General features: G+C 35.0%; 1 protein-coding gene across 4 annotated transcripts in view; it reads right to left on the reverse strand.

Moving 5' to 3' along the window:
* Positions 1 to 974: 974 nt before the first annotated feature.
* The window catches only part of CSNK1G3 (casein kinase 1 gamma 3), a 68323-nt gene continuing 43869 nt past the window's right edge, over positions 975 to 25428 (reverse strand). For 2 of the 4 annotated variants that reach the window (XM_082335530.1, XM_082335533.1), the window contains 8 exons: positions 24163 to 24248; positions 23947 to 24031; positions 18895 to 19043; positions 17733 to 17828; positions 16878 to 16973; positions 9591 to 9697; positions 9193 to 9216; positions 975 to 3179 (listed from right to left, as the gene is read on the reverse strand). In XM_082335530.1, coding sequence (XP_082191656.1) covers positions 3125 to 3179; positions 9193 to 9216; positions 9591 to 9697; positions 16878 to 16973; positions 17733 to 17828; positions 18895 to 19043; positions 23947 to 24031; positions 24163 to 24248 — 698 coding nt within the window. In that variant the 3' untranslated portion in view covers positions 975 to 3124. The remainder of the gene's footprint in view (positions 3180 to 9192; positions 9217 to 9590; positions 9698 to 16877; positions 16974 to 17732; positions 17829 to 18894; positions 19044 to 23946; positions 24032 to 24162; positions 24249 to 25428) is intronic. The other 2 variants (XM_082335531.1, XM_082335532.1) reach the window with 2 other exon arrangements.

The following is a 25428-nucleotide window of genomic DNA, read 5'->3' on the forward strand; positions in this document are numbered from 1 at the left end:
TGGGGTCAGGCTCATTTTTGTGCGAGCTCCCCCTTGTCCCCACTGCACAAACACCACCTTGAGTGCTCCAGGATGGAGAAGTCATGGGGAGGCCTCCTTCTTGTTTCCCTCCCTTCTCCCCCATAAGCTGCGAGTGGCAGAGGAGGGGAGCATCTCAGGGCATGGAGGTGTATTTTCAAGCATTCAGATGTTAAAATTCCAAGTCTCAAAAAGAAGCTTGAGGAAAATTTTAGTTGGAATAAAAAGAAAACATGAACTTGAAAAAAAATCTTTACTTGCAATAGTTCTGTAGATCTGGAAGCCCACAAGCAAATAAAAACATCTGCTTACGAAGTCAAGTGCTAGGAATCTTAACTAGAAGTCTATCAACCAATTTTGCCTATTAACATTGTTCTCAAGTTAATATGCCCTTTTTATATCATATCAAATGCTTTACAGCTAGGAACAACCATCTCTACCGAACAAAAGGTTATGACTGAAGAACTAACCATAAGTCTTCCTTTTCTAGATAACTACCTGGCAAAATTAAAGGCACATTTATTGCATATGTCACAGTATCTGTAATGGCTTTTATTCTAGGTGGCACAGACAGAATAGACTTTAATCCATGGAGATCATCAGTAAATTTCCTGGTTACAAACATGTGCATTGAAATCTCTTCACTCTATTGTTATCATTAGGTATATTACAGCATGTAACAATACCACCTGTTAACTAAGCAAACTAACTATAACTGAAATGTTGAGGTAGCATTTCAAAATAACATGCTTTCAAATTCCTTGCCATCCAAAAAGATTAAAACTGTTCAGCAATTCTTAAAATAACTGCTTCCACTATTTCATCCAAGACTGTAAGAAAGTGGGAAAAAAGGCAAGCTTTAAAAAACTATCTTTATTATTTTGTCTTACATTTAAACAGGGATGTATTTCATTTTTAGACATCCAGCCAATGTTGACTTCATTAGTTTAGACAGGAAAAAAAGGATATAAATGCAAATCATATTGGCATAACCTGAACATACCTGCATTAGTACTGACCGCTTTGCTTTGCTAGAAGAAAACCTTCTTTAGCATTAAAATGAAGCACTTAAAAAAATATTGCTGAAAAGCAAATGCCTAGATACTGATCATTTCAGCAAATAAATAGGTTTTTTATATTCAAATATTTTAAGTCCACAATATACACTTTCTTGTTATGTCTATGGAGTTCAGATCATACAAATACTGTACAGGTCAAAAACTTCTGAGAATAAAACTAATCAGGTGTGTGAGAAATACACATACCATATGTACTTACAAATCTTACTAAGCAACAAATTTGGTCAAGTACTACAAAGAAGGATGTGTTTTCATATAAGAATGGTCAAGTACCCTCCTACCTTTTCAGCTCAAATAAAAACAAAGAAGTAACTTCATGAGTTTGAGATGATCAATAACACAAACTGGTGGAGTGGAAACTCATGACCTGTTATACAGTATGTTTTTGTAGGCCAAGTTCAGGCTTTAAAACAAAAACTTAAGATCATTAACAGTAATAATGACAAAGATCAAAGTATACATATGAGCACACAATCCAAACAATAAAATACACTTTTGGCTGTTAAGGAAAAATAAATTACAAAATACAATTGAAATCCTTGTAAATGCAATGAGGAATTCAAAGGTGTGCATTTATTTTAATATACATTTTAAATGCTACCACAAAACAGATTAAAAATAAATAAGTATGCCAAAAGGCATGTGCGGATAGAAAAAAAATGCTAATTAGGTCTAAAAGAATTATAAAAAGTGAAGATTATCTGAGTTTTGGTCAACACATCTGTCTAGTCACTTCCATCTTTCACACCACCTTCAATAACTGGCAGCTAAACATGACAAAAGCACACCTCTGTCATTATGGCTTTAAAAGAAGCATGTATTTTCTGAAGAAGAAAATACAAAATGGCCTGCCTTGTCTACAGAACTGCTGGTTTGTTCCTATTGCAGGCACTTCATTGGACTGTGGGGAAGTACCCAACATCCTTGCCATCCTACTATAGTAGCGACATTACACTGAAAGACAGGAAATTCCCAGGAAAAAACAACTTGGGGAATTTTGGATGCTATGGGCTAGTATGCAGAGAAGGGAGAAGTCTAACTCACTTCCACTGCATTTGTTTTCTAAATTAAAGAGTAAAATAACTTACAAACGTATCTCTAACATTACATGGCACATCCATATTTTCAAGTTAAAAATGTTGTCAATCATCAATTACCTTAGAGAACATATAGGCTTTAATACTTATTCCACTTTAACCAGATTCACATTTATTTCTTCTTTTATAACTCCTCTGTAGATCCTCTTTTGAAGATATTTCAATCTTACTAACATTACTGGAAGCACAATTTAAATTATACAAACTTCTGTATTCTTTGTACAAACACCCTTGCTATTTCTACTGTACTACAATTCCATTGTAGGCATAGCAGAAGTAGGTTTTCAAACCCAGAGGCTACTGGAAATACTTTCTGTTCATTAGTATTGCCAGCATTTAGACAACTGTCAACAGTTAAATCAGTCTCCTCAGTATCTCTAGATAGTGACTGTACCACGATATCACAGACGGGGTTTAATGCTGATACAATTTCACTACAAAAATCAATGCAAGTGTCAGAAACGAAAAGAATCTTAAGATTTTATTATTTTTCTGTTCGGTTGTGTATCTGTATTTTTCTTCTGCATTTCTGAAGAAAATTGCTTTTGATATGCTGTTATGAACTCAAATAACAGATTTATGACATTTGTCTTCAGCTAAGACACGGCTAGTACTTCCTAGGACAGGAGAAATACTTTCCAAGTTTAGTTTTGCTGAAGATACTGTTCATTTGTACCATTTCATTGGTCCATTTGTTGATAGTCAAAGAAGCACTTGTATTTGACAAAACCTTAAAGCTTTCAGAACAGATGAATTAAAGAAACAAAAGATGAATGCAGGAAAACCAAATCAAAGCTCACAGGCATGACATTGTTTTTAAGGGAGTCCTTGGAAAACATGTGGTCATAACGAAGTTTGTTTGTTTGTTTTTAAAGATCACAAGACAGTAGTTGAACAAATAAGCAATTTCTGTGTTCTGCTTGGTTCTAGTCATTTGTGGCGCTGAACGGTTTTCCTTTTCCTCCGCTTGAAAAAACAGCAGCACCTGCAGGTGTGACATGAATTACATATGATATGAAAAGAAATCACAAAACTGAACTCTGTTCACTGTATTTGTTTCACTTGAAGCATGTAGTTCAGGTATAGCCAGCACCACAAGTAACACATTAAGCTCTATTGCAGGTGATTGATTTATTAGTGAAAGAAACTGAAGTAGAGATAGTTTTGACATCTTTTACATCTTTTTGGGAAAAAAAGTATCCAGTGAAAAAAGCTATCATAAAAATACCTATTAATTTAGAGTATTGTGTGAGGGTATCAAAAGCTCAGGCATTATAGTCTGACTTAAAAATGTATTTGTAAGAACAAGGAATGTTTCATTACCTGAGTACTCTTTCACATTAACTAGTAATATGCCAAATACAAGCTTGAACTTAAGATTGTGTCACCTGAACCGTGCACTTATGAAACTACTGTTGCTAAAACAAGAAAACAATTTGAGCTTCCTTTGTCAACCAGAATTTGCAAAAACTTCCCAAAGGCTATTTCCCAAAATATTTTAGAAGAAAATGTTCATGAATAATATAATTAACATTCTGATTCAGTGCTGTGATATTACTACAGTGAAAAATCACAGCTTTAAGTATATTGAGGTATACTGACATACTTTCTTCTGCTTTGTTGCATACTACATGAAGGAAACTAAAATTGACAAATACTGTGAATTTCACTTAGCAAATAGAGACAGTCTGAAAGTAACTGAAAAAACACTACAAAAGGAAAAAGAATTTGAGGGAGTTAGAGACAGATATTACAGAGGAGGACTGCAGAAGTCCAGGAAGTATTTTTGAAAATAAACAGGAAAGCAACAAATATACAAAGAAAACTTTTTCATATGCATATAATGTTAGCCTTATTTTAAACAACTCCCAGCTCCTGACCACCACCTTTAAAATTAAATCTTCCACTTAGTATTCACAAATTGCAATCAAAAGTGAACATGCAAGCTGTCTACCTTAACAGAGCTTGGAGTTCTGCATTTGGTTATTGAATTCTGACTTGAAGTGCTATATACTCAAGAGTCTTTCTGAAACTATGAAGAACTATGAAACAACAGAAGTGAAAATATAGATGTACTGCATCAATAGCCTATGAATAAGTCCTTAAGTTCACCAAGCATTTTATGTCACTAAAATTGGAAAGGAATCTTGGTGATTTAGTTTGGAATATGGGAAATGGGGAAAGCATTTCAAAACCAGGGAGAACAAGGGTCTAAAAATAAGGTTCTACAAGGGGTGAGAACAACATCCAAAGGAAGGGGAGACAGAAGTTACCTTCTCAAAATATCCAAGGGCACCCTGTTGCTCAGTCACTGAAAAAGTAGCAGTGGGCAGAGGCAGACCACAGCTGCTCTGAGAGTTACATAACTTTCAGTAGAAAAAAAAACACCGATTATTGATGGAGAGGAAGCCCCAAATTAAAACTCAATAGGGGAAAATACATAGATAAATATTTTTACAGCTAACAGAAATATCATACTGTGTTTATTAACTTTAAGTATTTCTAAAAGAGATAATTTTTTTGAAGGCTAATAGCCACCAACTGCAACTGGAATTCCCCCATAACTACTAACGCTTTTTCTTGGCATCTATCTACAAAAACTAACATCTATTACAACTTAAGCTTTGAATTTATATGCAGAGGTATGGAGTCCAATTTAGTTTAATCCTTCTTTCACCCCAATCTTTTCCTAAGTATTTTATATATGTATATACAACAAAACATCAAATCAAAACAAAGCATTTTACAGTGGTCCCTCCCTTCCAACATGCATTATCCTATGATCCTGTGAATGAGGAAATCCTACCCTGGACTGTGATGGCAAATCAGTTTTGTACCTGTTTCAGATTAGGAGGCCTCAAAGAAAGCTTACAGAAAAATTTTGTCCTGATTCGTAAGTTTAGTATATAAAGAACACGCGTTACATAGGTAACCGTAGGAAGATGAAAGTGTGGCAGACAGTTAATTAGTATTCTAGAAAAACAATCTAGACTTTTAACTCTTCAGCGTTTAACTATGTTTTGCTTATATGGAGTATGTCTGAAGGAACAGCAAATCACACTTAAATGTTTAGGACTGCTTGGATTCTCTGTGCAATTGAAGGACACTTTAGGTTTTCTTGCTTTCCTTCCCAGAAAATTTTAACCCATCCTTGCTGCAAATCTCATACTGTCCCTTATTCCTTCTCTCCATAGCCTATTTAGTTTGCTACTTCTCTGTCAACGAGAGAAGAAAAGCATCATTCAATGGGGAATTCAAAAGTTCTATCTTTAACCAACATAAAGCACTGCTTTTTTAATCTCCTGGTCTTCTGGAGTTTGTGTAATACTATTACAAAGAGTATCATTTCTATTAACGGCCTTTTTTTTTTTAATTATAAGAACTATTCAACTGTATTTTAGTTCAGGGAATTTCACTAAAAGCTGAAGACTTATTTGCTGTGGGAAAACAAATCCCTTATTAATATATATCTAAAAAGTATTAAAGGAATGCAAATTCCATAGAGCATTGTAAACAACAGGACTGGCTTGCAAACTTACCAAAATGTATATTTATCAGCCTAGAAGTGCTAGACCTGTCAAACCTTACAATACCAAATAAATGTCATTTTAAAATATATTCACATTTACACGGGAATAAGACAAGTTAGATTACACTGCCTGGTAATAAATTTTATGAAACAAATGTAACCCCAAAATTAGAGCTCCATAGTGCATAATCTCTCAAAGAGTATAATTTAAAATAGAAATGCAGACATGTTGTTAAGAATACTGTCACTAGAGGGTGTCATTATCACTTTTATGTATATATATATATTTTTAATATATGTATTAAATTGCTTGAAGCTGTATTTAAATCTACAGATAAGGGCATTATTAATGGGTATTAAACCACAAATTTATCGTATTATTCAACACACATGCAAAATGCATAAGAATAGATATGCTTTGAAAATTTCTAATTCTAGGAAAGGAACTTTTTTCTAAAGAAAGCATTTAATGTCTGCTAACCTCTTTCTCTGTAGGGTATAAAACATTTCTATAGCAGGCAGTATAATACCAATTTATGAAACTCAAGAAACAACTTATTTTTCCTGTACAATCTAAAGTGACCTTTGAGATATTATCTAAGGTACCAATCTCAGTATTATGGTTACAAACATTTCTTGTCCTACTTAAAACATTATCATACCTTTTTTCTGCTAAATACCCTTCCCTCTACCACTTGAGAAGTCCCATGGCACAACATGCTAAAGCAACTTCAGTTCTCATTTGTGTTTAGATAGTCGTGGTTTTATATTTGTCATCCAGCATGTGGCAGCACTTTACTGGAGGATTATTTTAAAGTGGCACAAAAATGCAAGATGCAAAAAAGACAGATCATATCATCTTTTCCTGTTTGCCCTTCTCTGTTCACCCATGGCAGAGCCTTTTAGTTATCCAAATAACACGTGCTTCATAGAAAAAAATGTTCTGATGGCTAGCAAAGAGTTAATGAAAGAAAGGCTAATTGCTCAGTGATAACAGGAAAACCATCTGTAGAAGATAACATCTGCAAGTGCCAGGACAGAACAGTGATCAGTTTAGTTTTCTCCCTGCTTTACAGCTCCAGTAAGTAGCAACTGAAATAGGGCTGAAAGCTACTTTTCCAAAAAAATCCAAAAGAACCCCCCCCCCAAAATAAAAACCCACAAAAACTCACAACCCAACACCCACGCTAAGTGATGCTTGCTGCACAGCAACACCTGAGGAGCACGAAGATGACAAGATTTAGAATATATACTGCATGTGAGTACATAAACATATATCAAACAATGGAAGATTTGGATGAATATTCTAAAACAATAAAATGCTTACTGAAAAAAATCCTTAGCATTTCTGATTTACAGCATCCCACTGAAATGGTAATAGAAGGACTAATATTCAGCTAAACAATATTTGTGTTCGTAGTTAAAAATCACACATGATAGTGCACCCTTTCTTCAATCTTTTAAACCAAGATATAGTCATGCTAAGCTTCTAAAACTATGAAAACATCTAGAATAAAGAATGAAGTGGTTCTAAAAAAATATTCAAGTTTGTCTCCTCAGAGCATGAAGAAATGTTACAAGCAGAAGATATCAGCAAGAGAGGTTAACTTTGTTCATATTTTCAGATGGAGAAAAGATCATGAAAGAGGTACAAAGTGAGAATCTCTTGATAAAACAATGCCTTATTTAAAACATCTGTATCACAGACATGGAAGATACTGACTGATACGTGCATTTCCTTACACTCTTCAGCAGTGTAAAATCTATAAATGGATGTTTAAACATCTCACAATACCTTTTGATATTAAGCTTGTAACTATCACGTTAAAATGCAAAACTACCTAAACCTTCTAAAGCATTGTTATTGAAAAAAGATGTATACCTATACATCGATGTCTGATAGCAATGTTGGGGGCGTGGGTGAGGGGGGTATGCATGTGTGTTGCTTTAATTACCGTCAAAATAGAAAACGACTTCTACCCCCCAAAAAAAGTGAATGAGGAAACTGCAGTTTAAATAGACACTGCTGGAAAACTGATTTGTGTGTTTCATATTGAAAAAGAAGATTAATCTAAAGAGTAGGATATTGAGACTAGATATTTTGTCTGTAACAAAACCAGCAAAGAGTAGGCCAAAAAGGACCAGAATAGCTTATTTGTCCATCAATTATTCATATCACAGGAAATGAACTCCTACACTTTTAAAGCAGCCGCAGCATCTTGGTTTCTGAGAATTCTCTTACTTTCTGTAGATAACTAAGCATAGGTTTTATTGTGCTAAGCACTACTCAAAACTTTAGAAAGGTAATCTTTTCCTGTGTGTGCCTAAACTGGGCATAAGGAAGGTTATCATTGCACTTATCCAAAGGGAGGGGACAGGGAATTTCTCTGTGTGCAGTCTGTCAACACCCTTGCTCTTTGGGGTCTTTTTTTTATTTTATATATATGTAAGAAAACTGAATTCTTGCCAGAAAAGTAATAATACAGTAATCTGCAAAGATGGCAGATAAAGAACTGGTCTTCTCAGTGCTCACAGAAAGCTAGTGCACAACTGTGGCACAATAGACACCTCCATTCACATTTTTTAACTACACATGCACATCAAACTTACATACCAAAACCAGAAGCTGCAGAACAATCACTTCAAGAAAAATTTGTACTTTGAGAAATTTCCCCTTATCTAAAAGTTAGGAAAATGGGCCCTACAAAACTTATTGCTATTAAGGAATGCTTACTGGATTTTTCTGCTACTAATGTACCCTTCATACGTGAGTGCCTCTATTTTATGATAAACTAGATTCATACCCTTGTAAAATCCTATTCCAAGCACAATTATGAAGAACATGTTGAAAGTTATACTGCCTTTAGCTATCAAGATTATCTTCTGTACTATTCTGTAAGTCTGACTTTACTACCCAAATATATATACATTAGTTGTCCATCCCATGTTAATAGACCTTAGTATTTTCCCCTTTCACTACACTGTAACGTAAAGGAACCCTGAAGTTGTTTTAGTAACTAGTTAGCAGGTTGTCAGAGTAATAGTCCAGTAAATAGTATGTTTACAGAGGTAATGGGCAAAGCTAAAACATTTGCTAGCATTTATTGTTCATATAAGTGAGTTATTTTCTAGATGTTAAAATACTAGCTGAATGCTACAACATCTGAAAATAACATTTTCTCCTCTAAAACAGGATAGCAAGTAAGACAAAAATATTCTAATACCCACTAAAAATGATTAAATAAAGTACACCACAGACTACACAAAAGCAAGCAAGATTTGAAGCAGGCAAAATAGCTCCTGAAGGTGGCTGTTTGTAAAAACAGTTAATTGTTTCATAATATTAAAACATGTTTTGTAATTTCCAAATGGACTTGTTATTTTAAAATTCTCTGAAATTAGTTTTAAACCAAATAACAAGAACAAAGCCCCTGGGGCTATTTCTGCCTGCCTGTGCTGTAGAACTCACCACATGTTCAACACTTTCTGGCAGCTATACAGAAAGAGAGTAAGGGAAAAAAGAGAATCAGAATATTACACAGAGGAAGAATTTCACATCTTTCATACATAACTTTTGGTAGTCATAACACTGTCTTAAAATAAATATTTCAACATTAGTTGAAATACCAAAAATGCATGCACTTCTCTAGTATAGAGAGATGTGTTATTGAGGGCTTAACCTAAAAAGCACAAGCTATAGAAAGTCTACTACTTAAATATTTGAAGCCAAAATTAAGCATAGCACTATAGTTTTGCCCCACACCACTGGCTATTCAGTTTAGACAATATTTTTTGAATAACTATATAAGAAAAATTTTGAAGTAGCTGAGCACACAAGATCCAAAGAATATAAAAAGACGGACATACTTAGTTTCATCCATTACTTCTACTTCTGTAGGAGCTGTGATTGGTGCATTTGAACGGCCTGCAGTTGGGTCATCTGTGTTCAGTTCTCCATTTGTTGAGCTTACTACCTGAAATCATCAGAAATACCCAAAATTATGCTGGTTCCAGACATACATTTGTCAATTCCTACAGTTACAATACATCTTCAAAAATCAGTAATTGTTGTTAATTCCACAATAATTTTTATTCCAATAACAGTATCTTTTCCAGGTTTTATTCCTGCATCCCTGCCCTCCTGCCATTTTTCTTCCATATTTACTAGTGGAACTGACATCTACTTGACAGATTCAAAGTGAGTGGACTAAGCAAAGCAATTCTGTTGATCAGGTTTGCTGATCTCCCTCATGTCTCTTCAGAGCCTTAAGGGAAGGCTCTAATCCCCTTCCTGATATCAATTCAGCCAGTCTTACCCTCCCTCTGCTTCTTTAGTGTATTTAACCTCCTTAGTTTTCTTGTTTTATATCTCAAAGAGTACTCACCAGAAGAGGGGAAAACTAAGACATTCTCTAGACCCAAGACTGTAGGTGGTGTTTGGTTTTCACTCTTAGAGAACAAAAACACTTACTGCCGTCAAAAAAAAAAAACAGATTAATCTTCATTCCCATTAATTTACTCTCAAATTCCTTTGTAAATTCTTGAGCCACTGGGACAGCTCTGGTTCTCTGGGAATGTTTATTTTGACTTTAAACCAAATGGAACCTGCTATTCTCTCTCTCAGTTCCTGTCAGCCTTCCTGCATGACAAATGCAGCTATTCCAGAAACCTCTCCCTTATTCACCTCACAGAATCTACCAAGAAGATGGTTAACTGGGTATAGACAAGTGCTTATCTGGTCAGGGCAGCTGACAGTGCTAACTGACCCATTAAAGTATCAAGAGGTCTACTAGCTACAAAGCAGCAGCAAACGTTTGGCCAAGCAACACTGCACAAAAATATCATTCTGGCCAAATAATATAAGAGGCTGCAGAGAACATCTGTAAAACATAATCAGCTACAGGAAAGTGGACCAATAGTAGTTCATAGTTCAAGATTCTTACCAGCTGTTGCCTGAAGGTCAGAGACTAAAAGTAGAAGAAAGCAAAGGGAAGGAAAGTCATCATCATAATGCTACTATTCCTCTCACCCTTCCAAACTCTCCTCTTAATGTAGCAGTTATGTCTCATCTATTTATAACCAGAGCTAATAGCCTTGCCTATTGAGGTTTGCTTTGTGGTTCCTATTGTAATTAAGTACAGAGCTTCAAAAGTTTGCTGAACTTAAGCCATTTTCTGTGCCACATGCTTACATCAGGCTGAGTTTTCTACGGTCCCAACCACGTCACCAGGTATCTTACTGTGCAGATAATTTCATTGCTTCTTGTGAAATATCCAGTTGAAACAGTGATAAGCAGAGCAGAAACATATGGTGTTTACATGGGAAGTACTTGCTAAATAAGACAGGATCATTCACGAAAATGGAAGGGCAAAAAAATTTGCTCAACTTGTCCACCAAGTGAGTTTTGGATCCAAAGGATCCAAATCATAACTGCATAACTAATCACAACTACAGCCTGCGTTAATCTATATAAAGCAATGCTACCCAGTTAAGATTGTAGTCAACCTTGCCTACAGTCCTAATCATTCAGTATTTCTGCTCCATGATGTAGACTTAAAATTAACTTTTCTAAAGAGATCCTCAGACCTGTGCTGAAGGCTTAGTAACAACGGTTGATCAGAAACAGAAGCCTTTATCTTCAGTCTACTCAAGTAAGGGTAAGGTACATCAAGAAACAACATGACAGATATATGTGCCTTTCTGGACGGGAAGCAAACCCATACACCTTAGCATTCCTGCTGTTGTAAAGAACAGGTGACAGTTTGCACGCATATTTGCAAGAATTCCTGTTTTCTTTTTTCCTACAAAAAGCAAATCATAACATTTATGACTTTTACTCAAGTATCAAACACACTGCCCAACTCTAGCATCCATGGAGCTTTCACACGGCATTCTCTTTCACACTTCTTTCCCAGGAGTGCCTACGCAATCATTCACCTCTGTCTTCTTGGACAGCAGATTCAAAATAAGCTATCAAACTCAGGCATATACACATTCTTCATTTGAACTAGAAAACACGAAAGTAGATATCTAAAAATCCTTCCTACATTAATAATCTAGTTATCAATATCATTTTTCAATAATAGATAGAAAAAATCCATCTTTCACTTCTGATGGATAAAAAAAGTTGGGAGCAAGTGAAAACATTTTGATAGGAAAACTGTATCTAAGCACATTTTTATAGTCTGCCCTTCTATCACCACTAGAGGAAGCCTATTTTGGAGGGGCAGGCAGAGCAACAAAAAAAAAAGGTTTGCTACTCTGGTTCAAGATTCATGGATGGTTCCTATCAGCCTTTGCCAACATCTCTCTTCTGGTCTCTCTGGAACCTCTTCTGGCAATTGTTAAAAGAACATCTGCAAGATTTGAGCAACTCAAAAAAAAAAAAACTGGTATATGAGAGGTTTGGTTTGAGTTTGGTTTTTGTTTGGTGTTTTTTTGTTTGTTTTGTTTGTTTGTTTTGGTTTTGGTTTTGTTTGTTTGTTTTAAATGACAGCTAAAGTCATACTAATCTAAGCTGACTTCAGCTTTAAAGGAGCAATAACAATCTTCTGCTTGGGTCAATGAACTGCCATACGGTAACAAAGAACAAAGTTTATTTCAGGGTTTCCCAACACATTTATATGCTTATAAAAGAGGAAGCAGAGAAGCTATAACAACCTGTTTGGTGACTCTTTTCTTGAAATTCTTCAAACTTACTTCAAAACTGAACAGTATTTCTTGACAGTGGTTTTCTTTAGTGGGAGAAGATTTTCTTTTCAAGACTACATTTGTCCTAAGATGTTTTTTTATTAATTTGACTGTTTTCTCTAAGAAACTTCGACACAAACTTTGTAGAAACCTTCACACTAGATAGCAGAAGACTGTCCTACCTTGCTCTGGTTGATCTCTATTAAAGAGAGAGAGATCAAGCAGAAAGGGACCTCAGTACTTCCCATATACATACACCGGACACATCCACCAAATACACAACCAACTACAAACAAGTGTAACTGCCTGTTGCGTGGTTTAGTTTAGATGGGAGGAAAATGAAGTTCATCTTTATGGAAAGAGTTGTGACCTCTGAAAGCGTAAGTGAACCAAAGGGTATTGGTAGTCTGAAAATTCTGTAGCCAGGATGTACCACAAATAAGGCACAAAGATGATTCATCATAGTGGATCCACATAAAAAGCTAAAACTTTACGAAAGGGGAGAGAAGAACCAATACACAAAACTAACAGTGTGCTTAAAGAGAAACTTTTAATTTCATTTCTCTACTGATGACTGGAATTGGACTGGGTTTCCTCAGTAGCCTGATGAAAGATGGGAGGCACAATTAATCTCTTAATAGATTCGTATAAGATTGTAGTGAAAAATACGTGGATATTGAAGTTATGTTTTTGCACCTAGAAATTCTGTTAAAAAGTACATGAACATTTTTCCATGAATAGTCACAGAATTAGGTTTCTGAAAACTAATATTTTAAACTAAGTTTCAAATTAGAAGTGTTGCAATGTTGAAGATTAACTTAAGCTATTCACCTATATACAAGTGGGAGATTAACCCCTAAACTGAAAATCTAAAACAACTTTAAGCATTTTGATAACAGATCTTATCCTGGTTTAGATTTAGTTCCTTCAAATTTAATCAGTTCTTTAAAAGTTTAACTTGAAGAGCACATATATAAAGAAGCATACACGTCACACTGACTATTTCTTGCTACCCTCTATGCCATAAGGCAAACAAAATACTAGACCTACTACCTAATAATGAGATATATTACTTGTGTAACAGGTTAGTTTTAGATATATGGCCCTTTAAAAGGTTGACAAGGGCCAGTTACAATAAGACAAAGTTAAGCCTGAACATCAATTCCCCAAACGGTAACAGTAAATCTTCACACTAGCCCCATGCTTTGTTTTGGATTAGTATATAAACTAATCTTTTACTTGCTATGTTAAAAAATCAGTCAGGAAGTCTCTCATAAAACAAATTGCTTATAATCACAATAAGGAATTGCAAAAATTTGAAAGAGACATAGAATATAATCCTTCATTTCATTACCAATCTCAGTAATTGAATTCTCCACTCTTCAAAAAATAAAGCCAGCCTTCATGCCTAAGCAATTCATTAGTGATACTACAGAATGCTATATTTTACCTTCAAAAAGCTTCCAGTTAAAACAAAAGAATAAAAAAAATTCACACTACCTTTTAATTCACAAAATCTTAGAGAAATTTATTTGCTTTGTCTAATGCATCTTTGCTATCTTGACTTCTTGAAAGAGAGGTGTCTTGCAACTCAAAACTACTTAGATCAAATCTCTAACCTTTCAAGCAGTTCCTAAGCACCTTTCAAGACCTATGGCACTTCACTGGGAACTCTTCAACCCAATCTTTTAATCTAACCTCCTTTTAAAGAGTTTCCAAATGGAAAAACAGAAAAAGAAACAGGATAAGAGGAAGCAGGGCAGCTAGCAAGTGAGGGAAAAAAGTAATGAACAGATTAGTACAGTCTTCATGAGTACATAAGCAGTTTGTGGTTCATGCAAAGAAGGGAACAATTCAGTGTTGTACAACCGACATTTTTGGGAAGTGAGGCAAACTTATAAAGACACTGGAAGTTGCTGAATGAATTGTTGGGAGCTACAAGTTGCTCTCAATAAGGCTACACAAACTAGAAAGACGATTACCATACTACAGCATTTTTATCTTATTCTAAACAGAGGAAAGTGGAAGAAGAGATGTGAACCATTTCTAGAGGTCTTCCCTTTACAACTCAATTTGCTAATAGTATTTGAATTTGAAACATGAACCAATGCTACAAAGTAAATTAGACATGATTAAGCACATTAGTATATCTGTAACATAGGCCTAGAGAGTCTGGGACAACTTAAATTAATACAAAAACCAGAATGATGACTATTAATGAAGAAACCATTTAGAACCTGAATGTTTCCCACTTGAATATCGTAGCTAAGAGCACAAAAATATGTACTAACATACATATACGCATATACCAACATTCAGTCTACTTGAATTTAATATGTCACAGTGAAGAATCACTGATACATTTTAATAATCTTCTACAAAAGGATCTCAGAGATCTCAGCAGTAGTATTACAGATGACTGTAATAGCAGTAACCTAAAAAACATTCTGTTGTCACTTTAAAATAAAGTTATCTGCCAGATTTTCATATCTTGCAGAAAAACAGATAATTCAGCATAAAACTGATCTGAAAGATGGACAATGACTCACTAATGTCATAGAAAAAAAATACACTTCAATTTCATACCTTAGACTCAACTTTCCTTTGAACAATTACCTGTGACACTTTTAGAACTTGTCTTCTTGGGGGTAGCTAGGAATCCAACGAAACTAGCCGGCTAATTGTCCGACTTAATAGCATGATTCAATTAGTATTGCTACAACAAAAGGGTATTTGACAACAATCAAGGGCTCAAACTTCAAAACAAAACTGAAGCTATGTAGTTTTATAAGGGCCTTCAATGAGGAATCATGATTGCTCCACATTAAAAAGCAACCCAGTTAAGCTGGCTTGAAAATACCCTTCTGTACAACGCAATCGTCAAAGACACAGACCAAATGGCTGCAGTTGTGCACACTGGTCTTTACATGGCAACTGTTTAGTCTCAACTGATCTAAATGATCTGAACTCAGAATGGCCATATTCTTTGAGGAAAAAAAAGGAAGAACATTGCATTAACAGAAAGGAATACTGCTGGTATTTCCTAGCAAATGTTCTCCCCACCTCCAAAGGGTGTCTAACATATATTACAATGGAATAAAATTTCTTGCGACTGTTACGTTTCACCTGAGAAAGAATAAAAGGTTTCTTAAGTGCTACAATTGCCAAAAGAGTGATATGATATACAATTTGAAAGTTCTACTAATGAGAATTTAACAAGTTAAATATGTATTTTTCTAGTCTAAATTATAAAAAAAGTAATAATTTTGGAAGATACAATTTCAAATCCAATTTCGATTCCACGTTACTAAACTGATGTTATTGAGAGAACTATTGCAATTCAAGTTAAATATACAGGCAAAGTTTTCAAAATATTTGTTAATGGGAAGCACAGAACAATTTTTAAACTTTTCTTGATGCATAGTGATAATTATTATCTATTAGCTTTTCTTACATGACAGTAGTTTCTAAAATAGCAAAATTTAGAGAATGTTAAGTTTGAATTGAGTTTCAAAGCATTTAAAGAAGATATGGAATTATCACACTGGTGAGACTACAGCACTGTTTTCTTTATCCTGGACTTCTCATTCTTTCTTCAGGCGTTGCCAAATTTTTTCCAAAACAAAACTTCAGAAGAAATGTATGTAACTTAGATTGTCAGATTCAAAAATCCAGCATACAAAAATTATTTTCTCCAGATAACACTCTACAAAAATAAATTATTTTCATTTTGAACTGAATGCTCAAAACTTCACATAGACTTTGCATCTGGCATTCTGAATCCTTCTATATTAAATTTAGACTCCCTCATGTATTATCCCAACCATCTCGCCCCTAAATATATTCAAAGAGCAAGACACCAAAAAGTAAAATTAAGAGCAAATCAGGTAAAAAACCTCTTTGAAGATGAAACAAAGTAATAATAAAGGAAAAACTGTTGGTTTCTACACAGTTTTCCACTGATAAGTGTGAAGTACTGCCCTGGGAAACATTCTTCTAGTCAACTATTGTTTGAACAGAAGTAGTAAAGTTGAAGTAAAAATCACTACTTAACACTTCCATTTGAAATTTGCTTAAGGAACAAACAACATGACTTGAGCAACACTGAGTTCAGTCAATAGTGTTTTAGTTGCTAATACAACTGAATAACATATCAAATGTCTAAGCTTCAGTTGCTTGCACTGATGTAAGTGTATATTCCCTCAAAAACACAGATAGTTCCATTGTTTTAGGCTTTCACTAAGAAACATGTGGCAGAAATTCCACACACAAAAAGATCCACAGTTTTCTGCACCTGTTTTAATTTCAGTCTGGCAATTGTGAAGTAGGGAATAATCGGAACATTCTGAACATTACTGGAAAGCAACCTTAATATGAAAACAGGAATCATGTCATGCACTATGGGCAACTAGTATTATATAATGCAAAATGACTGATTAAGTCATGCAAAGAAGAAGAAAATACCTGTACCGAGCCACCATGTCTGTCAGCTGCTAGGTGAGCCCTCAAATGATGTGGATTAGCTTGCTGTGAGTCCCATGCTGCCCTATGGTCTGTTGACTACCATTTTTGAATGCATTAGGAATATATGCAAAAGAAGAAATACAAATTCCAAAAATAAACAATTCATGCATTAATTATATTATTTTTTAAGAGCACAGAAGCACTACATACTCAATTTCTATACAGATTGTACAACAATATTACCTGCATACTTATGTATGCCTACACATACATTTTCATAGAGAAGTAAAGTAGCTAAAACTCAACGTTCCTAGTAAGAAACAAAGTCCACCAACACAACCCTGTAACTTAGCTTAGGTAAATGGACACAGATCTAAATTCCTAATGTTTTTACCACCTCGGTCATTATCCTGGTTTCAAAAGATGGATTGTTATACACACACATTGATTGTTATACACACACATTGATTGTTATACACACACATTGATTGTTATACACACACATTGATTGTTATACACACGTTAGAACTCCAATAGATGATATAGTATATGGGGAAGAGACAGTGATTAAAAACAGAAAATTAAAAGAAAAAATTTAAAGAAATATCAGGAGAGAGAAAATTCACTACTGATGTAAGTTACATTATATCATATAGCATCAAACAAGCAATGCTTCAGGACATTTTAAGGTCTACAGATGTAGAAATACATTAATAAGGACCTACCTAAATCAAAGAAAAAACAAAGAAAACCTGGAATCAATTTTACTTTGGAGTTCTAATAAAAGCAACAACAGAGCACAAATCATTAGACAAAAGACAAAGCAATGCTGATAATCTTACATAAGCAGTTTACCTGATTTTTGGATTGTTGCATTTTATCTCTGTGCTGATATGCTTCTCTGTTTGAAGACAGTGCAGTGTCTGAATGTATTGAACCCACTGGAGTAGGCTACAAATATAAATAATATGTAGCAACTGGTAAAAAAAATAAATTCTTAAGTCCCACCAAAAGTTACTGGTATGTAATAGAAAGTAATCTTTAAATCTGACAGTTTCCTATAACCCAAAATTATGAAATTAAAGCAAAAGCTTCACTAGATATTTACTAATAACAAAAAGAAAAAATCTAACCTAGACTTACACAATTGAAGTACAAATTAGCAATAGAAGTAGCAATTCTGAGTATTGTCAGACATTAATTTTCTGAAAGACTTTAGGCTGATATTTTCTGCAGTTAGCAGTCAGGACATTCTGATGAAAGTCCGAAGAAAGGCTTAAAGTAATTTTTAATGCTAAACACTGAAAAAAGATTTAGCAATAAAATGCTACGATTCTTTCAGAGAGAGTCACACAAGAAACTTCAGGGTAAAATGTATAATCCAAAATTGTCCAACTTACACAACCCTTTCCCTACTTATTAAAAAGAAGCGAGGAAATATTTGAGATGCTGCAAAATTCATCTTTTACCCTTTCTTTAAAGAATATAAACACAGTTTTTCTGTCACTTTACATGCACTGTGACAGAAACTGATATCCTACATCATATTTAATTAGAACTGCATAAAAATTATATACAGTTTCTTCATCATGAGCTGATAAATATCTGGTGTATACCTCAGATGCAGAGAAGTGATTGCTCTACATTTTAAAAATACTGGGAGCAAGAAAGTCCCCAAAGCAAGAAAATGCATGTAATAATGACAATCACCTGCAAAGTTTTAAACTCACTCTTCAACTCGAACACCAGTCTGAATTCCTACAACCTCATTTTGTATTGAACAGAGATTTACTTTGATATTAAGAGTATATGTTTGGAAAGAGACTCGATATAAAATATCTCAAGCCAAAACATAATGTTTGAAAATTCATCTGGAGACCAGTTTATAATAGCAGCTGTTCACAACTCTAATAGCAGCCATGAGATACACATGTATTCTGAAACTCAAGACTAACACTGGCTCAAAACTGATCACACACAAAAAACAGTATATTACTAGTAGCTTAATTATACTCACCAACTGTTTGCCAATCCAGTCATATTCATAATCAAACATGTAGCCTTTCCGATCAAGTAAGTCTGTGAAGAGCTTTCTTAAGTAGTCATAGTCCGGCTTTTCAAAAAAATCTAGCCTTCTTACATAACGTAGATACGTAGCCATTTCCTCTATATAAATAAGAAATGTACATAGTTGCCATACCTGTTTTAATGGCACTCAAACCCCAGTACTTATTATTACATTTTAAAGCAATTTCTACCTCTCACCATAAAACCTGAAGTTGTTCACAATGAATCTGTGAATTACCAGAAAGAAAAGTTACTTAATAGTAATAATATTTTTCAAGATATACTGCCATATTCTAAACATATCCTACCAATTGACCTTCCACTAATTTTCCGTTTGCATTACCTGTCAAGATCTTTCATTCAACCTTCAAGTCCTGATGCAGTGTGCCAAGAAACTGAGGAGAGAAATGCCTCTACTTGTCAATTTTTTTTTTTTTTTTTCAATTAATTGTACAAAGACAAGCCTAAGGAAAGGTAAAGAGGGACGTATATGAATGTACAGAGTGGACTATGTCTCAAAGAACACCTGCTACTGGAATGTAACCTTCCTTTCTTTAAGAGAGGATCCACATGGGCATTCTACAATGGGCAACTCCAATTGTCCTCACAAAAAACACTTGGTATAGGCTCTGTTGAGCTGTAACTGTACTATGACTATGGAAGGCTACAGCAGCACTGAATGCTTCAGGCACCATGTTATGTGAAGGCGTTGAGCAGAACTGGCAAATATCCTGAACAGAAACACTGCAGAGAAGTACTAAGGTTACCTGACCTCTTGTAGAATGACTTCTGACCACTGTTAGTTTAATATCACTGTTTAAATACCATGTCAGCATACAAATGGAGATTCATTTGTGTAGGTGCTACATGGAAATTAGAAGATTCTCCCCGTAGTGGAGAAAACCAGGGAGATTTCTGAAAGGGCCTGGACCTGTAAAGATAAAAGGAAAGACCTTTCCTAGTCGTTAAAAGGTATGAAGTACAGACTGCGCACTAGCAGCCAGAACCTTCTAGTTAAGACAAAGAGTTGCAGCACAAACCTCTTGGCGGGTGAGTAGAGCATGCAGAAGTCCCATGCTTGATAATGGGCATAAGCCATGAAAGGCTTCTGAGATAACAGCTGTAAGGAACAAGCATCTTTATGGACAAAAGACTACAAGAATCCAAGGGTTGATAGGGAGGAGCCATGAACATCTGAAGCACAAGCTTCAAATCCCATTGAGAAACTGCTCAGACATGTGACTGCATTTACAATAACTCCTTCAGGAATCAGTGAAATGAGGGGCATATGGAAATACAACAGTCTGAGAAAACAGCAGATGGTGAGAAGAGATAAATGTTAACAAGCTTTCACAAAGTCCTACAGATCTTTCCACTCCAGCAGGTATTATAAGAACAAACTAAAGTACTGTAAAGAGCGCAAGAACTTAACCATACTGAAATTTTGGTTCATTCAGACTGCCTCTATCCACACCTTCTTGTTACAGAAAGAAAAAAAAAAAAAATAAAAATCACACTGCAGTGGTTTGGAATTGAGTACTGCAACAACTTCTCACAATCTGATACGGATTAGGTGAAGCACTTGACCTGAGTCCTGGGACATGAGTTCCAGGTGGACAGAGCTCTTAAAATCTAACTTCTTTAGGAACGTTTGTAGCTTGTGAAAGACTAGGAAACCACCCACTGGCAAGCCATTCTGAGAAAAATAATGACCCCTCACTCTCAAGCCAAAAAGACTGTTCACATGGTCACATAGTACAAGAGAAAGCACCTCTATATGGCCAGAAAGTCAGAGGACAAAGTTGAAAGTAGATACCGCCAGCACTCACTGATCCTATGAACAGGTATGTATGTCAGAAGCGGCACAACAGTATCACTGCACGCTCACCCTGACCCATACATCACATTCCAATAAGTCTGGAGAAGCTGACGTTCTGTAGTACACACAAGGTGCTGTTAGAAGCCTATCTTCTGACAGAGGATGGTTGAGAAGTGCAAAGGCAGTGCTAAGACTGAGCTATGCTAAGTTAAACTCATTCAGAGATAGTAAGGTAGAAAGAGGGAGAAGTGAAGGTTTAAGACCAGCCTGATAACAAAAAGTTGTGGGGCAGTGTCATGTTGGTGCTGTCAAGAATGCAGCACAGGACAATGGTGCTGAGACATCCCAAATTACTCAGTTCTGACAAAAACAGAATATTAAGCGCTATGTTTTAGGCATAAGCAGATGAAGCAGTGGATAGGAGCAATTCCTTGGCACCTAAGGTCCGGTTCAGCAGAAACGCAAGGCTCTTCAGTAATACTAGCCAAGGAGATCAGTGTTTGAAGAAGGTGAAGATAAATGCTGACACATTGCTAGTGACCTCCTAACCATACTTTCCCAATGTAAACCGGAACCCAAAGCATGCAAGGCATGTCTTCAGAGGTATGAAGGCTGGAACCGAGCCATTCAATGCAGCTGAATGGTACAACTGGCTGACTCCAAAAATCAAATACCACCCTTATCGTGCATTTGAAGCAGAAACTCCACAGTTTAAATCCTTGCTCATTTTATAAAAGGCTTGAAACAGCAATAGAGTTGCACAAAGACAGTGCAATTCCACAGAACAGGGGATGAAAAAGGTAAGTGTTTAACATGTGACAAAGACCAAAGTATCTTTCACTGATACTACAGAGTTCTCTCACCTTATAGAACATCAATCGGCTCACTCTGCCTGCAGGCTGACTGAAAAGAGTTGAAATGATGGTGGATGTACTTCTCATTCTATTCTATGTCTTAAGTGACAAGGACAGGAAAAGGTAGAAAATCCTTGGATATTTGACATGCAAGAACTTCCATATACAAGAACATATTTGTTATGAAAATGTACATATCTACTATCAGAGAAGTTTATCTTTTGTGCTCTCCAAGGTCAAATATCTTTTCCCTCTTCCTTTTTCAGATCCAATCCTGTCAACAAGCATGTACTTGATCAAATTTCGTGGAAACAGTCCACTACATATATAGAGCTACTCATGCATAATTATTTCCAAGAATTGCACCATATACACCTTAAATTAGGTGTTTATTTTTTAAAGGATAAAAATCGACATGCATGCATTACTGGATGCAGATGATTTCTATTCCAGAACAGTTTTTTCCCCCTCTACATTTAAACTTTTGTCAATTCACCAAACGTATGTTCAGACATTTACTCCAAGTTCTGTAACAAAAGTCAATTTCACTTCATTTTATTATTTTTTTTAACACAGAGAAGAAAGTGAAATGAAAAACATAAGAAAAATTGATAATGTACTAGTTTTTACCACAGGATTGAAAAGAACTTCAAAAGACCATCAAGTACACCACCCTATCCCATAGCAGATCGGTTACAGCCTTGTCTGCCTGGTTTGTTCTCACATAACTCCAGTGAAAGAAACTCCATAGTCTCCCTGGCAATGACAATCCCCTCCAATCTTCAGTATATTTGAAACACAGGAGTTCAAGTCTAAATTTAACTGTTCTGGATTACACTCATTACTTTGTCCTAGCTGCTGTGGCTGTAGCAAACTGATTCCTTTCATGTTCGTAGCAGACAAAAGGTACAGAAGAACTTTCCCTCACAATCTTGACTAAACCAATCTTCTTGACCTCAGTCTTTGGTGATAGGTCTAGCATATATGGCATATAAGCACTCCTACTTCTTTATGAGATACCCTTAAAATAGGATACATTTTCTTGAAGTACAGTCCCCAAAGTTGAACATACTGCTTCAGTTGAGGTTTTACAGAATTACATAGAGCAGACATGGAAATTCATGTCTTTCAGGCTATATCCTGTTTATATAATCCAATTTAGTATAGGATTTGTTTGTTTGTTTTTAAAAATATAGCAGCATGACACTGTTCACTTGCATTTACTTTGTGACCAACTGACTTTGAGTCATTACCTAAGGAACCTTCCCATACCCAATAATTCATAATTTGGATTTGATCCTATCTTCATATAGTACCTTGAATAAGATTTATTGAACTGTACCTTATATTTTTAAGACTGTATGTGTAATCTGTCATTTCTAACCCTTTCATTCTAACCCTACTGTCAAGCCTACAAATTTCAAACTTATCATTTGCACGTTTATTAAACACTTACTTATACAAGGCACTCAAAAATACTGAACAGATCGAGCATAGATCTCTGTGGAATACCATTTCATGTTTCATATATGACAACAACGTACGTAACTACTTCAAATTGGTTTACACTCTTCTTCCCATAGTAGATTCTTCTTGATTAAGCTTTTAAGATTACTTAAAAAGACTGTCAAAAGTAAAAGCACTAAGATTTCATGATATAAAACATCTGCCTCCTGTCCACAAGGCCTGCTGTGGACAGGATCTCTTTTCATAAGAGGAAATCAAATCAGTTTGTCATGAGCTATTCTCAGCAAATCCATTTTGCCTGTCAATGACATTGTGATTATTTTTCAAGGTGTTTATTTTGGCGAAATCAAGTCCATATCATGTGTGCGTCCCCTGTCCCAAGCTGATTAGTCCAACTCTTTAAGTATCATATTTGCTTCTCTCCAGTTTTCCAATACCTCATTGGTTCTCTGTGCACTCAAGGAGAACTAGAAGTGACACCTGAAACTACTTGCAAGTTATTTTAAGTATTATTTCAAGCTGTTCCTAATGCAGCTTGTTTTAAAAAGGGACACAATACCAGATTTGAGCTGAAAAGGCTTGTAAAATTTTATGTGTGAAGATACAAGTGTAGATTAGTTGATCACTGTAAGAATATGTATCATAACATTTTAATGTTTCCTTTAGAAAAATCTATCTTTGAAGAACACCAGCATTAGCTTAGTACTGCTTCAAAGGATAATTCTTGTAACTATTACCATAGTACGTAATACACATATTTGGAAGCATTATTTTATTTTTAAAACCAGATATTAAACAACTATCTATGTCAGTTTCGTTTTCTAAATCAATACACAACCTTTTTATTAACAGTAGGCATTACCTGGGAAGTTTTCACACAATACTTCTATAGGCGTTGCTCGTTTTGTGTCTCCAATTTTCTGGTAACGTTCTTTTAACGTATCAGCCTATGATATAAGAATAAAACAAGCTTCTGAAGTTATACAGCTTGCAGACAAACTTTGAAAAAGAAAAAGATCATGGTAAGAAAAGCTGATGATCTGAAAATAGGATAGAGGAAGATATCAAAAACCACTACCTTTAAACCTTGCCATGGAAGGCTTCCTCTGAGAAAATACATAAACATATGACCTAAAGCTTCCAAATCATCTCTTCTACTTTGCTCTGAAACAAAATTCAAATATTATGAGAACATTCAATCTGCATAATTCTACATTATATTTAAAAGGTTAGCTTCCAAATGATGTAAAAATAATTGGGAGGCATAAACTACTTGAAATCAAACTGAGCATGTGGGCGGCTTATTGCATACTATGGATTTCATTAAGAACACAGCTAAAACAAAAAAAAAAGCAGATGCAGACTGCAGGTATATTCATCTCAACACTACTTTAAACAAATTATCTCACTATGAGAAATTGTTCTTATTTTAAAATATATTTTGACCCTTTACATATATAATTGCATTTTAATTCCGATATTTTTTGATCTATTAGTTGTGAACTCGAAACAATTTAAGAAACCTTTAAATCGAACTCATTTTTCCTCTAAAATTATGGAAAAGATGGCATGTTTCTCAGAGGCCCCTTATGGAATTTCTGAGTAAATCAAAGATGGATTGAAGAAGGCTCAGAAGTCTTATTATTTGATCAGAAAGCAGCATGAAGAGGCACGTACATACAGACTGTTCTCAAGTCTAGCTGACTTAAAAGCTAAGTTACAGAAGACAACGTCTGGCATGCCTACAATTTTTCATCTGTAGTAGCGCAGTGGCAGTCCTTCAAAAAGTTCACAGAAGGTTAAAGAAAAAGGGAAGTAACAAGCAAATTGCAGTGCATTCAAAGTTCAAAGTTTTCAAAGTACATTCCATATTATTTTTAAATAAAATACATTTTTCTTAGGAAAACTGAATGTAACAGAGAATAGTAAAAGTCTTTAAATGACCAGTGGAAAACAGATTTTTACATTTTCACCTGATGTTACTCTGTACTGCTGTTGAAACAACTGTGTATTATGTTTTGTAGTAACAGGTGGTATTTACCTCTAACTTTGATTTCCTCCCTGATAGAAGGCAGAAAACCAAAATATTAATATTGTTTCTACTCAGTATTTTCACAAAGACAAAATCACTATGCTTCGACAGCAAGAGAAATGGAGCAGAAAAGTAAACAAAAAACAGTTGTTAGATTTTGAACATAGGAAAGTTAACAAAGGCAACCTAGCTTTCATCTGATCAACACAAAATACTGCCACAAAGACACTGCATCTGAAAAACAATTCTTAATCTTCATATAAGAAGTTACTTACTCATTACTGTTTTCTATCCCTACTTCCTCATTTGAAC

This window comes from Platalea leucorodia, assembly GCF_965183815.1.
Source record: "Platalea leucorodia genome assembly, chromosome: Z".
In the NCBI taxonomy this organism is placed as follows: domain Eukaryota; kingdom Metazoa; phylum Chordata; class Aves; order Pelecaniformes; family Threskiornithidae; genus Platalea; species Platalea leucorodia.